At 49.5% G+C, this 15496-nt stretch overlaps 1 protein-coding gene across 2 annotated transcripts in view; it reads right to left on the reverse strand.

Annotated features, from left to right (window-relative positions):
* Positions 1–884, reverse strand: part of CLIC4 (chloride intracellular channel 4) — a 29317-nt gene extending 28433 nt beyond the window's left edge. Inside the window, exon 1 of one of the 2 annotated variants that reach the window (XM_035562032.2) lies at positions 700–884. In XM_035562032.2, coding sequence (XP_035417925.1) covers positions 700–771 — 72 coding nt within the window. In that variant the 5' untranslated portion in view covers positions 772–884. Of the gene's footprint in view, positions 1–82; positions 265–699 lie in introns of those variants that run through there. The other variant, XM_035562040.1, reaches the window with a different exon arrangement.
* Between the last annotated feature and the right edge of the window lie 14612 nt (positions 885–15496).

Genomic DNA, 15496 nt, shown 5'->3' on the forward strand with positions numbered 1-15496 from the left:
TGAAAAGAGAAAAAGTCAACTTTTTTAGAGCACCATTAAATAAATTAGATTACGTATTAACAGCTTCTTGGCAAAGCCCTACGTGGCGTGCAGGAGACGTGTGCCCGTCGCCTCCCGCGCCCGGCAGGCCCCCAGGTCCCGGGGCTGGCCTCCCACCGCGCCGCCACACCGGGGAGCTGCGTCCCGGGGCTCCTCGGCTGCTCTCCGAACCGCGTTTAAACGGGGAAACCGAACCGCCTGCTCCGCGCTGTCGTGCTAAGCGCGAGAGAGACGCCACCGGGGCCCGGGGGCGCGCAGCCCGGCGACAGGCGGCGACAGGAGCGACACGGCGCGACACGGCGCCGCCCAGCGCGCGGCCACGCGGGGCTCGGCCACGCCGGGGCTGCCCCGGGCCGCCGCCGCCGCTCCCCGCGGCCCCCGGGCGGGCGTTTTCCGGCCCGCCCCCAGCCCCGCGCCCCCAGCCCCGCGCCCCCCCCGACCCCGGCCCCTTTTGTGCGCGGCAGCCCCGCCCCGCCCAGCCCGCAGCCCGCGGCCGCCCCGAGGGGAGCGCCCCGCACCTCGGCCCCGGGACCCCGCGTGCGGCCCGGGGGCCCCGCGCCCGCTGCTGCGGGGAACGTGGAGCCCGCGGTGGGTGGAGGGCGGAGGGGGGGCGCCCAGCGGCCCGAGGGGAGCGGGGCCGGGGCGGGCCGGGCCCCGTACCTTGACGAAGAGCTCGATGACGGGCTCCTTGTCGCCCTCCTTGAGCCCGTTGACCGGCACGGACAGCGCCATGCTTCGCCCCTCGCCGCGCCTCGCCCGGAGCTGCCCCGCCGGGACGGCCGCCGCCCGCTCCGCCGCTCGCCTCGCCCGCCCTGCGCGCGACTGCGGCCCCGCCCCAGCGGCACGGGGACCCGCCGCGGCCGGCGCCCGGGGGCGGGGCCGAGGCCGGGGGCGGGGCCGAGGCCGAGGGGGCGGGGCAGTACCGACGGTGGGGGGCGGTGCCGGGGGGCAACGGTTTCATCGACGGGCCCCGGGGGTCCCCAGCGGGCGGCGCGGGGGGGCCCTGCGGGGGGTCCGGTGCTCCGGGGCGGCCTGGGCGGGCCCGGCCCTGGCGGAGGCGGCGGACCCGCGGGCGCCGCCAGGCCCGGGGCGGTGGTGCCAGCCCGGGCTCCTGCCTGACGGCAGGGAGGAGCGCGCCCAGCCCGGTTTCTGCCACGCTGTTGAGGGCAGGGGCTGGAGGCTCCGGGCGCGGTGACGTTCGGCGTTCGCCCTTTTCCAGTCGTCTCACCAAAACAGCACGGGGCAGCCCGCAGCACGGTTTCCCCAAGCCACCTCATGCCCGCGAGCCCCCTGTGACCTGTACCCAAAGCACCCGTGGGGCCACATGGGCTGGGACAAGATGGTGGGAAGCGGAGCATTGGATGGCAATGAAGCCTCGTCCCTCCCCAGGGACTGTCCTCAGTCCTGCATAACCGGATGTCTCTAAACAAATTTCATCTCTGAGTGTCCCTGCAACTTTTCATCTAGAGCAGGAAAAACTGCTGCCGGCCTCTCTCCCTGCGCTGATAGGGCTGGGCAGCTGATATGACAAAGTCCTTGTCACTCCCATGGCTTCTTCACGGTGCTTCGCAGCAAACTCCCTCGGAGCCAGTGGAAGATTCCTCTGTTTGTTTTACAGAGTCCAAGGAGTCGCTCTGATTCACAGGGTGGGACAGGCTAAATTGGGAGTTGGTGTGTCACCGTAACCAAACTGATCTGGGAGCAAGGCAGGACCACACGTTCGAGCCCAGTCCAAGAACCTCAGTGAATAATCCACCCTAAGTTCGAGCCCAGTCCAAGAACCTCAGTGAATAATCCACCCTAAATTAATTGCAGACCGTACCACAAGGGATACCTTTGTTGGAATGTGGCTGGGAGAAAGGGGCGGGGAGGAAAAGGGAGGGGAGGGAAAAACACTTCCCCTAAATGGGGTTGTCACGGAGGTCTGAAAGCACCGGTTTGGGGTCTTCAAATGCACTTTTTCTGCGTGACAGAAGAAATTTGCACCAGTTGAGGCCCATGTCCCTGGTAGATTCAGAAACTGCTAACAGGGGGCTTTAATTGCAAGGCCACGGCAGCATGCTGGCAGGTGAAGGCTGTTATCCTCTGCTGCTTGTTCGATGCCTGCTGCGACAGGCCAGGAGCCAAGTCCGCCGAGCCGTGACCGGGCAGCACGGAGTATGAAACGCAGGGCCAGTCATCACCCTCCACTCTGCGCTTCACCTTCCTTTTCTGCCAAAAGCTTCAAACTCAGGGGGCTTTGTAAAAGCTGAGGTATTTTGTGCCTCCCCTCCCCAAAGCAAAGACCCTCCTACTTTTGAGAAGATAAGGTGTAGAGTACAAAGAAATAGCTCCCCCACAGAGCCAGTAAAAGTAGGTGCAGAGGTCTGTAAGGCACTCTGTGTTTTGTTTTGTTTTTATTTTACCAGCAGTACAAATGAGTTGCCAGGGCCATTTTTCCTCACAACCACTGAATTTCTTCTTTAACAAAAGAGTTCACGTGGTGTTATCTTGCAGAGCAGCTAATAGCTTATTTCATTTATATCCAGCTGCACCAGCCTTGTCGGCTGCTTAACATCTTTTCAGTTATTTTACTTTTAGATGACATTTTCCTGGTTTCCAGCTGCCTCATACCAAAGCCCTCATCCTTCCCATTCAATTGAAACCTCTTTCTTTAATGATGTTCAGAACAGTTTTGAATGCTGAAAGCTCTCAGTGGTTTCTTAGTTCTGTAATTGCTGGTTGTGTTATTCTGACAGGTTTTTGCGATAATACTTAGAATTAATTTTCCCAAGCTTTACAAAATAAATAACCAATCCTCTTAACGGTTCATAGAGGAGTATTACCCACCTTTTACAGCTAGGAGAAATGAGTCAGAAAAGTGACTTATTCAAAGCTACATTTGCACCAAGTCAGGGAGTCAGAACAAAGCAATTCAGGCCCCCCACCTATACTCAGAGCAGCAGGTCACTCCCTCTATATTATTTTATGCTGTATTGAGAAGGCTTATTTCCATTTGTCAGAGCAGCAGTACAGTATATTATTGTTTCATTTCTCTAGCACTTTGGCCTTTATGCAGCAATTTTCCATCTCAAACTTTCCAAGTGCTTTTGGAACTGGAGGCATCAGATGTTAAACGTATCAAAGCAAGTGCTCTCCTGCCCCAGCCCTCGCTGCGCAAACTCAGCCAGGGGCATTTGCTGCAGCATTGACCCCGGGGTTCAAAAGTGGCTCTTTATCCCTGAGTGGGATTTTTCAGGCACTGGAGGCACTCAGCATGCAGATCGTGTTGCAACTCAGCAGGACCACTTGCCAAGTCTTCATCCTGTTTTTTAAACAGAATGAATCTGCTTAGGGAAGAAAGGGTGCTGAGGAAAGTTTGGAAGACAAAAATGCCGCATAGCCCTGTGCTGGACCATCCAGTGTTGGCTGCAGCTGAAAACAAGAGCCCAGACAGACAGAAGGATTTGTTGTATCAATACAAAGCCATGGTGGATGAAACTGTGAGAAGAACCTGCCCACGGACACCTATTAAAAGAAAAGCAGAAATGACTCCGCCTGGTTTAAAAATACCAGTATTCTCATTCCAGTGCTAATTTGGGCCTGTCTGCAGGCTGGGATGCTGCAAAGCCCTTCCCCAGAGACTTGACGACATAGAAGAGCAGAAGCACGGGCCCAGGGATCGCATGTCCCAGAGGCTCTGCTGCAGTGGTGCCCCTTCGCAAAGTAACCCCATAAGCTCCAGTCGCCCTGTGCCTCCTGTCCAAGCACAAAGTGGGATTTTTGGCTCTGTCCATCACCTGCTGTCTAGGATGGACTGTTTAGTCTTGCTGATATTGCTCATTTTTATTTTATTATCCCTCTATTGAGCAGTGTTTGTTTATGGAGCTCATTGGAGGGTGTTAGCCCGCCAGACTTACAGGGATTGCGGGGGAGATCGAGCTTCTGTTTGTGTCAGACTGTTTGCAGTTTGCTGTAGCTCACAACCAGCTGTCCCTAGATAGCTTATTCTCATCCGGGGCGAATGCCAAATTTTAGCATTAACTGCAGGCTCACGGAGCTGATCCCACAAGGCTCTGAAGTGAGCAGCTGAGGACATGCAGCACTGTGCCCAGAGTTAGTGTCTGGTGCTGGTGAAGAACGTGGTGGAAAAGAGCTCACTGCTGTGGGCTGGCACCAGAGGCAGGCAGAACTATGGGAGAAGGACATGTCCCGTATCGTTACATGGGGAGCTGAGTTCATCCCACAATTTCTGGGTCGCTCCTGTTTTGCACAGTCTGAGTTAACACTGCTCCAAGCACGAACACTGAAGGATAAATGCCTCTAGGAAGCATTAATCGGGAACTTTTAGTGGAAGTAATTGCAGCTTAGAGACATTTAACAATCGATGTACTTTCCATGCAATAGCATTCTTTTTTCTGGTTACTGGCATATGGTCCTTAGCCCAGGGAGCTGGACAGTAATTAATGCATTTTGTGGTTAAATGTTTGGACTCAGCATCTCACGGCACCCAAGGAGAACAGAGGTAGACAAAGCATGCATTGTCTGCAGGTTTCCCTGGGCTGTGTAAGTCCCCTAAACTGAGGCACGCTGGGGTCAGTTTTACAGGAACGCTGGCACAGGCAGAGTTTTCACCTCGCTTCCTTTGGAGTCACTGAAACATTGGTAAAGTTATCCTGCTTGGCAGCTGGCCGCCCTTGGAGCTGATGTCCAAGGGGTGGAAAAGGAAGGTTGGCTCTGAGGACCACACATATAGCACCAGCGGGAGACTGGTGCCGTGCCTTTTGTCTCTTTTCCATGTATTTCTTACTGCCCTGCTTTTAAAATTCAGATATTGGCCCATGCTGCAAAGGGTTTTCCTGTCCTGTTAGCATCAGGAAGCAAATTTAAAGATTTCAGCTTCACATGCTGTAGAGAGGGACCGTGAAAGGACCGAGGGTGAGAGCTGGACCCTCAGCTGCGTGAGAAGGAAGCTGGGACCCTCTCAAGACACGTCCCCACTGAGCCCACACACACCTGGGGCTCCTACAAGAAAACCCCAAATCTATCACAGTGCTGGTTTCAAAAATTATTTGGAAAAAAAGGACTTTTTCATCACCTACTTGAATAAAATCTGTATTTCCTTACCCTTATGCACAAAAGTTGCCTGAAAGTAAATAAATGAAGAGCACTGACTATTTTCTTTTAAGGTCTTTGTCATTCCAGCTCTTTGAATTGCCTAGTGTGATTTTGTTAAAGAAAACAACACTAGGCAGCCTGCGTCTCTCAAAATACCAAGTTTGTCTGTCTTTGGTTGATTAAATGGTTAAATCAACCTCACTATACTGAAGTGAGGCAATCAAATGCCACCACCTGTGTTTCCTCCTGGATTTCCATCTTAGTGCAAAGTGAAAAGCCTGAAAGTTGCCAGTAGCTGGGGACTCCCCTAATGAACTCTTTATATAATATCCAAGCTGCTCCCAGCTGGGTTTCAACACCATGGACTGGCTTCTGTCATGAAGCTTAAACGGAAGAAATGCTCTTTGATGTGGTTTTTTAATGGTCTGCAAGTCCTGTAAAAGACCCCGGGGGAAGATCTTGTGCCGAAAAGCAGTGCACAACACAGACAGCCTCTGGTGTGCTGCATGCTCCGTTGTGTGTGAGCTGAGGGTGGAAGCACCAGTCCCTTCATCAGCCTGCAAACAGCGTCTGCAGAGCATCAGCCCAATTAAAGCCGTGACACCAAGACGGTCAATTTTCTCTCTGGTTGCAGGTTAACATCAGAAAGAAAAAAAAGAAGGGAAAAAAAAAAAAAGAAAACCCCAAAACCAATACCAAAAGCTCTTTATCCTCATGCTTGTTGGATACAAAACCATGCAACCACTGTAGACACCTGATCATCCATCTCAATTTCTTGCAAGACTGTCACTCTTAAAAATACAAACCATTGTGTTTTTTCATCAGTAAATATACTGCTGATGTCCTCTGCTCCAGCTCAGCCCGCAGCCACTGCTCAGAGCAGCATTTCCATGCTTGCAGCAGGACGGCAGCTGCTGCCTGGGCAGGGCGAAGCCGCGTACCACAGAAGAGGCATCCGAACGCCCCCAAGCTTTCCAGGTGGTTCTCTGGGCAAAGCCCATATCCAAGATTAATTGCAATCATCATAAGACACAAAAGCAAACGCCCATCACATAGCCAACCTGCTCCGGACTAATGGCGTAAGTGCTGAGTTGACTCAAGCGGTGACGTGATGAATGTGGATTTTATTTCCTCCTATCTGAGTCACGGTGGAATGAGCCAGATTTTTTTTTCAAAGGAATCGAAAAAAAGAAAAGGAAATGTGATCGGGACAAGAATCCAAGGTCTCACAATCCTATGAGGACTCAGAAATAATCTTATTGATAAAATTATTTGTATTTCAGCAACACCTATAGTGCTAGTAGCTCTCTAAACACAGTAACAGAAACTCCTCCACCTTCTTTAAACCTTGCAGGCACAGCAGTGCCAAGAAAGTGACCTACCCAAAGCCCTGATATACCCACAGGAGGATGGAGACCTGATCTTGAACCTCCTGAGTCACAGCTTAAAAACTCACAGGAGCAGCTGCGGTCCTTGTCACGGCAAAGCCTCTTTCACCCTGCAGATGGGGAGAACGACAATCCTGGAGGTAGAACCAGAGCAAAGATTTCCCAAATATTCCCATTACAAGAGCCGATTATTTGCAGCACGCACTCTACTTGCTCGGGCTGAATTTCTGGTATTTCTAAACACTGGGTATTTGATTTTGCAATTTTAATAATCACCTCTTTAACCCAGTGGTTTTTCTGTGTAATGATCACTACAGGACACTCTTGTAGTGATATTAATAAGGCTCCTACTACGTTACAATAACAGACATGCAGAGCCTGAAGATTAGATGCAAAACTGGGGCAGCCGTGCAAGAGGCCGACCCCTCCCTCCATCCATCTCACGGGACCAGCCCAGCACTGGGGAGCTGCACACACACAAGCTACTGGAGCCCCTCCGGCCCTGCACAGCATTCCTCTGAGCACCAGCGCTGCAGACGCTTTCCCCTTTTAAATCCTCTGCATCCGTCCCATCCACGGGTGGCAACACCGCCAGGTGATCTGCAGCACTTCCCGGCCACTCGCAGCTGCGAGGTGAGCAGTGGAACCACACCGGAGCCACGCGTGGCAGCGTGCAAACCGCTACGAGGTGGTTCAAACACAGTCTGCTTTTCTACAGCCTTCCCAATTAGATGCACAAGAGGTTTCTGTGATTCACTTTTCTCTTACTGATCTAACGTTCTGGGAATGCAAGTGAGCAATTAGCAGGGCTACATCTGCGATGTCATTTAAATTCAAATGACACCCTCATTAAAACACAGGTGTGCATTTTGAGACAAAAAGCCCCAATCCCCTGTTGTCAGCTGGCAGAAGTCCAACCCTCCGCACACCCCTTGTCCTGCGCTGGGCTGCCTGCAGGGCGCTCGCCACGGGGGTGGACAGATTTAGGGCTCCCTGGGCATTTTGGCAGAAACCCTGTTTTGGAAGGGAAGGTTCCTGCTGCATTCGCCCAATGCCACACCATCTGCCTAGGCGTTATCCTATTAATCCAGTCATAACATCAGAAGACTTCTCGCTTTGCATCAGTGGACACAACCTGGGGGGAAAATCCACGCGCGCAGCTGCTCGAGCTCCAGCGCAGCAGGGCAGCTCCCTGTCTGTAGCACAGCAAACCCGAGCAAGGTTTGGTTACACCCAGACCCCCAATTTCCACATAACTCCCCCCTACAGGAACTGGTTAGCCTGGGACTCCCCATCCCTCTAGGGGGTTATTTCACAAGCAAGCCCACCCCCGGGCAGGGCAGGGCACCGCACCAGTCCTCAGCCCATGCCTGAGGTCCAACACAGGGCACATCGTGGCAGGGGCCGCTGCTGCTGGTGAACGCTGCTCCTTGCATTCTGCATCCTCGATGTCTCCATCTGAGGGTGGTGCCGGGGCCGCCGCTGGGTGCTGTCAGGGTGTGGGGGCAGCACGGAGCCTGGCGGCCACGCAGGAGGAGCTGGAGCAGGGGCTGGAGCTGCCTCAGCTCCGCAGGCAAATCCCCGCTGCAATCAGCCCTGATAAACCGGTGCTGCTGGTTGCATGCAAACTGCCTTGGTTCCTCCTGAAAACCGTGGAGGCCCACACGGCACCAGGCCGGGATCTGGCCATCTGCTTACCCAGCTAGGACACCGGTGTCCAGCACCGAGGAGCTGAGAGGACAAACCATGGTCCCCAAGACCCCAGCAAAGCCCATGCACCACCTGCATCACTGGAAAATCGGTTGCAATGGCAAAACACGTTGGGCTCCTCTAGGGGGAAAAGTTACTGCAGACAAATCAGGTTGACATGGATGGGGACTTCAGAGCATTTTTAGTTCCTTTGGGGGCTTCACTTCCAGCAAAAGCAGCTAATTTTTGTTTTGACAAAATCAACTGTGTGTTTGTGGCTGATAGCAGGTGGGTGCAACACACTCATGGCAAAGCAGAACTGTGGCGATTGCAGTGGGTGTGGAAAGGCGCAGGGGTGCATGGATCTTTTATTCACATTTGATAACCCCAAACTGTTACAGCTTGCTCAAAAGGCTGGGGAGCCGGGGCCCCTTCCCCAGCAGGGCCAAACAGCCGCAGGGATCACAACGATGGCATTCAGAGCCGGGCTCCTGCCGCGGCACTGGGAAGAAGGCCCCGGCGGAGCAAGCTGCAGTGCAGTGTCATCAGCTCAGGACCGTCATCATTTCCTTTCTTCCCCAGTGAGAAATGATCAGAAAAGGACACCGAGCAGCAAATTACATTAACATTTTGCTGCAGTTTCTCCAAGCTGCCATTGAGGCAGTGAAAGGCACTGAATGCTGCACTGAGTACAGGGAGGAAGGAAGCAGCAGCTGGAGAAAGGCCAAGTCCCTTTTAGCAACAGAGCTAACCTTGAGACAAGGTGTTTTGTGCATGCAGCGTAATTTGGACAAGTGATGAAGCAAAGCTTTGTAGCTGGAGAGCAGTGCTTGCAGCTCCGGCTGAGGTGCTGCTGCAGCCCCAGCCACCATTCGGAGCAGTAAGCGGACACCGGGGTGACCGAGCTCACAGCATGCCCCAGCTGAAGCAGTCTGAGAGCCTTCGGGAGGACGAAGCTCACTCAGCAGTGAGGTTTACTCTGTGGAGGCCTCGGGAACCCACAGACCACCACCATGAGCCACTCACCCAGTCCTGTGCCTTGCGTACATGGAGCTGGTCTCCTCCTGGGTAATTCCCGGATCTTCCACAAAATGTGCAAGTTACTCCATTTTCACATAATTGCTGTCAGTTATCTCTGTCCTGGGTAACAGCGAGGTGTCCATTTTCCTTGCCTGGAAAGGAGAGTTGAAGCTGAAAGTGGAGTCTGCTTCCTCCAGAAGCTGTGAGAACAGCTCGCTTTATCCTCAAGCATACATAATAAAAGGATTCATTCACGTGTTTGTAATAGATTAAAAATAAATAAGAAAGAGCTCAATTCTGTTTTGCCAATCATGCACTTAATATAATTTTCTCTTCTTGTCCCCTTGTGTCAGTGCATGTGGACTTGCAGAGGTTTTAACAAGCTGGAAAGGAGCCAAACCATTTCTGTCTCATTAAAAAAATATCATTGCAATGACAAAGGTAATTTTTTCACATCGGTAGTCAAATCTGCTCTCTGAGCTAAAGTCCAGCTGACATAGAGACCAATCTTTAATGGGAGCTGAAAACCCCTTCTGGAGAGGGGAAGCATGTGGAGGCTATTTACAAAGGAGATCTGACTTTTTCATAACAACTCTGCTAGCTTCAGTCATTCATTTGAAGCAGACAGACAATTATTTTTAAAACCTGAATGAGGAATCACAAAAAGCTGCTGTCCCCAGCCAAATACTTTTCGTGATCTTCCCAAATAGAGCTGCAAGCCCATGCAGGGTCTGTCCCACCAGGAACATTGACACCCTGACCTCTCCCAGCATACCCCGAGGTGCGGGCAGCGCCACGAAGGCAGCCGAGATGGGCGCTGCTGGGGATGGCCCGGGGTGGGACGCGGCATCAGTGCAGCTCAAGGGTGGGGAGAAAACTGGAGGGAAGATCTGGCCAAGCAGATAAGTAATGTGCATACTTCTGTAAGTCTGGCTGCATAAGGTGAAACTTCTCTCCAGGGGCCACCCCCAATCGGATGTCAGCAACTAAAACGCCATTTATTGCAACGAAGCCGCAAAAATTTGCACGAGCTGAAGCTCTGCCCTTGGATTTAACACAAAGCTTTTGCAGAGGGACTGAACAATTCTTTCCCCTTCGTTGCTTGCCCAAGATAGCACTGTTTTCCATATTTTCTTTTAAGTAAAACGGAAGGATTCAGAGCTATCCAGGCTGGCACGCCACGAGCATCACCCCACGCAGCTCCCACCCCGCACCCAGGGACTGTGGATACAGCTCACGTGCTCCAGACCAGCAGCGCTCCTCTCCCGCAACTGGAAAGAGCGACCTGAGCAGTCAGCTATCTATTAGACAACATCCTTCTCGGATTCTCTGTAAGCACCTCCTATGCCCTGGATTTATTACCTTAATGCAGTGGCAAGATCCTCCTCTAAGCTGGTTGCGTCACGGGCCTGTATCGCTGCCGGACGCCAGCCCCACAGCCCTCGTGGCCGCTCAGCAAGGCCCTGCTCCCATCTCGCCTCCTGGCTGAGCCTCTCCTGCGCAGGAATTGTTCACAAAATGCACAGCTGCTCGGGCTGGCCGCGCACACAAAGGCAGCATTGATTTCCCAAGCAAGGGCTACCTACAGCGCTCTGCCCGAGGGGCAAACACATCCTGCGTTTGTATAGAAGGAAGGCCTCAGCCAGACCCACATCCCTTCTGCTGTTTAACTCGTTACATCATGTATTGCAGCATGCCCTGGGTGGGGAAACAGACGTGGGAATTAAAAGCAATTCCTGTTCCCCTGCACCCCCTGGCCTGAGCAGCCTCCCCCAGTCCCTGGAGACAGCTCACAGCCTAGAGGTTAAGTCCTGCACAACCGCCTGCCTCGGGCTTTCAGCGTGCAACCCCCCAGGGACTGATCCCAGACGAGAGAAAATGCCATTCTTGAGGAATCTGCCATGATACAAACTGCAAAGATAAATGCTTTGTGACTAGAGCACCTTGCAGTAAAGGCTCAGTCGCCCACCCCTCTGCAGCAAATCTCCCAAAGCTGCTGGGGCACTGCCAGCACTCGATGCTGGTCCCAGTTTGGGAACCAGCAAGCTCTTCCCTGCAGTGCTGATTTTTGGGTTATCCAAAACAATCTCAGCAAAAAATAGAAGCAAAACATTGCTGAACAAGTGGGTGCATATAGCAGGAGGTCGCTGTCACTGTGAGTCACTGTGCCCTCTAATCCCAGTTTCACCTGGACAAATGAAAGCGCAATGACTGACTCACCTGCCCCAGGAACCAGCACATTATAAAATACGACACTCCCAGCTAAGGAAGCATTTGGATTTTCCATAGTATTTCCCCTGCTTGGTACACTAGCTGGCCCTGTGTGATACCTGTTTGCTATTTGGACACAGCCCCTTCTCAGTTATATAAGACATCAGCAAAATGCATAGGAAGCATACTGCAGCTCATGATTTTAAGTGAAAGACTAAAAAAAAAAAAAAAACAGTACTTTCCAACAGTACTTTTAGTTCTGCAAAGTAGTTATAATCATTCTCCCTTAAGCAACAGCTTCCAGTTCAGCAAACCCACTAGCAGATAAGAGAAGAAATAAAATTTAATTAAGTGGCCCGCTGTATACTGGGCCAGAGCTGGCACTGCTAGCCTAAACACAGAAATTACCCTAATGGATCGGGCTGTCTCCATCTAATCTACTGTCCTGTCTCCAAGAGCAGCCAGCACCAAATTTCCTAAAGCCCTGGCATGGAAAACACTGTATTCTGTTCCAGCAGGAAGCTGAGAGCTCCCCATTTTCTCTTGCTTAAGAAGGGATGGGTAGAATCAGGGTTTATTAGCATGCTTGAATTAATTGAAATCACTAATTTAAATCCTGATTTAAATTAGTAGACAGGAAGCAGCCTTTCAAGTAATCAGTTTTATCCTATTTTGCATTTTTAGTTTCATTTTTCTTTAAAGAAAGTAACTGATATAAATGCTAGGCATGCAATTTACAACTCTGCGGGTCTCTACTCTAAGCTGGATGCTATTTTTTGTAAATTTGATACAGCATCCCTGTATGCTTGTAAGCACTTACCATACAACTTACAGACATATTTTGACTTTGTTAAATACCTCCTTCCCCCCCCCAGTATTTTGCCAAATTGCACATAGATGAAAGTTAATCAGAACAAAACGTGAACTTTTTTTTTCCAGTTGTTTTGCTATGTTTGATGATTTTCACAGCCATTTTCCTCTTCAAAAGCTGAAAAACTGAACAATTCCCGTGCTACTTTGGTAGGTTTGTGGACCAGCTCAGTTTGCATGCTGTTTCACCGCCTCAAATTGAATACATTTAACAATACTTAAAACAGCTCTGGTAAAGTTCAGTATACTTTCTGTATTTTTCTTCAGAAAAACGTTTACTACTTTGCTGCATGTATGTATGCGTCAGTGTTTTTCATTGTCATCAATAGGCAACATTTTAGCGAACAGGGCAAGTGAGCCCAGCAACACAAAGTGAGTCCTTTTCACATTGTGAAGAGACCCTAAAGACTACTGTACAATTTTATTAAAAAACTTTTCTTTTACCAAAACACCCAAGTCTTTGGGTATTTGGGTCAGACAAGTTCCACATCAATGATCACCCAGGTAAGGCTTCACACCTTTCTCCTGGTGTCCTTTTCTAGAAGTTTCTGCACTGAGTAAATTTTAATAGATAATTTTAATAGATAACTAAATTAAACTTTAACTGATACAATTTTAATCGGTGATTCCTCCTGAAGAACGCTGAAATCTAGTTTTGATTTAAATGGAAGACACCAGTCACAGAGGCGTCTTTTTCTCTCCCCCATCCCTGGCACAGCCCTGCCTTCCTGCTCCCAGCCCCACCTGGTGAGAGGCACTCGCAAGTGCATCCTGTCCTGGCAAAGCCTGGCCAGTGGTAGCAGCTTTTAATTCCCTCCCTTCATCCAAGGATAACAGAAGAGGCATAGCCCTGCGATAACTGCAGCTTGCATTTAAGCAAAACAAATCCTTTAAAGGTAAAAGCGCACAGCTCCCCCGAGCTGAATCCCTATTTTTGTATCTTCAGCTGCTGCATGACACAGCACACACACACACAGAGCACCTGAGCTACCTGCAGAGCTCTCCACTTGCATTAGCTTCCTCCAGCCAACCCTGTAATACAGACAAATGTGTTAATAATGTCTGCCGTGAATAGACTGAGGACCACCTCTTTAAACAAAGATCATCGGTAGTTCTACTATTTTAAGGCCATTGAAATAAGACCTCACCCTTCTCAGACATTTTCCATGCACAGAACCGGGCATATGAGGAACTTCGTCCGCATACTTGCATGTTGATTACTAGAGGTAATCTAAGCAACAAAGGAATTAAATAAAACATCACAAGTGGACCATAAGGTTTTTAAGCATGATGAATGGTAGCTCAGCTTCACTTTTACTGGAAAACAATATTACTAATTCAGAACTAAACCTGAACAAGAGAAAACAAGTTGAGCTGCTTATTTCAACTGGAATATACCTTGAAACAAAGACTGCGTTATAAGTTAAACAGTTTATGTACCTTATGCATTCAAGAATGCAATAGAGGAGGAATATGCGATACGCGTGCTGTACTTCAAGCAGCTGACTGACTGATTTCTGAGATAAAGAGCTCAGACAAAAGTCACTGTTACGGGACGACTCCAGCCACCAGGGCGGGGAACAGTGTCTTCTTGCTTCGTTCTGTAGCAAAATGGACTCAAACATACGAACTCTTCAAGCTAGTTCTAGGAGAGCTGAAGCAGTAAGTTCAAAAGTCAAACTGTTGATTGAATCTGGAAATATACAATTGCCTATTGTTTTCAGATTTCAGAATCTTTTTAATATTAAAACAATATACTACTTTCAATGTAACTTATTACAATGACTGAGACCGGACCAAGAGGGAAAAAATAATTCCACTGTAAAGTTCTGTGAATGACAGGCAAACTAAAAAGGTACAGCAGTAAAACCAAGCTGCCCTCCAGTAAAGCGAAAGAAGCTGCAAGGTAACACTAAAAAGTGGCAGATCTCCTTTGTCTGCCAAAGTCTGTACTACAGTTTTGGATAGAGATTGACAAGTGAACCAAGTATTGCTGTCAATGCTGGATACGAGTCAAAGTTTTATAAGCAAACGATCCTATACTAAACAATGCTACCACACTCAGCAGCTGAACTTAAACTCCATAGAAACGCAGTTCGATGCCCTGTTGAAAGCTACTCTTTCAATAGCACTTTCCGTATGAAAAGATACATATTAGTAGGTTTAGTGTTTGTGGAATGAAATCAGCAGTGTGCAAAAACGCGTGTGGTATTTAAGCTGCTACAAGTTAGTGCACCTTATGTCATAGCCTACACTAGACAGTTCTCCAGCTCTGAGCCTCTGCTTGGGAGACAAATTAGTCAGACAACACGCAGCTGAGCAAGCTTTGACATGCAAAATTTTAGTTATGACTCTAAGCGCTGAACTCTGCTTTGGTGATGTTATTTATCATCCAGACTACATCAGCTTTCAGAGTAATAGACATTTCACAAACCAGTAGAACTGCCTCTGTCCCGAACATTAAGGGAATTCAGAAGTTAGATTGAGTATAAAACTTCTGGTGAAGCTCAGGGAGCTGGCCCATTAAGAACTCACTAGGCAAAATTCCAAAGTCACGTAAGAGGAAAAATTTAATAGTTCAACAGTGAGTTTCTATAAACTATTGCACACACCCTTGCTATTGTCGCATCTGTTGACACTACAAATACATCTTTCTTTACTATGAACTATAGATATCGAACTGCCAGTGACTCATTTCATCCTTACGTTTACTTATGTGGAATCATCTTCATCTAAATTATTAAAGTCCAATTAAACTTGATAATTTCTTTTTGGCATAGTTATAGTTGTTGCAGCAAGTCAGTCGTATAAACCCACTTATCTGTCATTTCAGGAAGGTAGCCTTGATTAACAAGTACACATACAGCATTAGCAGATTCAGAATAAAAAGAACAAGCATGATTCATGCACTAGAGATTCTGCCACATCGTACAAGGCATCCTACATGGTTACCTTGTGAACTACAACAGCATGACTACAAAAAGGACTGAGGAACAGAGATAAAAGATTAACCAAGATGACTGAGTGGCAAACAGATCAGACAAGTTTGACTTTGGATGATGTGATCTCAATTACAGACGATCAAGAGAGGAATTCAATAAGTCAACAGTTCACCACTACAAAATTCCACAGTGGAGACACAAACACTAAAGGTTATTATCCTTGAGTGATTTTGTACTAAA

Source organism: Cygnus atratus, chromosome 23 (assembly GCF_013377495.2).
Source record: "Cygnus atratus isolate AKBS03 ecotype Queensland, Australia chromosome 23, CAtr_DNAZoo_HiC_assembly, whole genome shotgun sequence".
Taxonomy (NCBI): domain Eukaryota; kingdom Metazoa; phylum Chordata; class Aves; order Anseriformes; family Anatidae; genus Cygnus; species Cygnus atratus.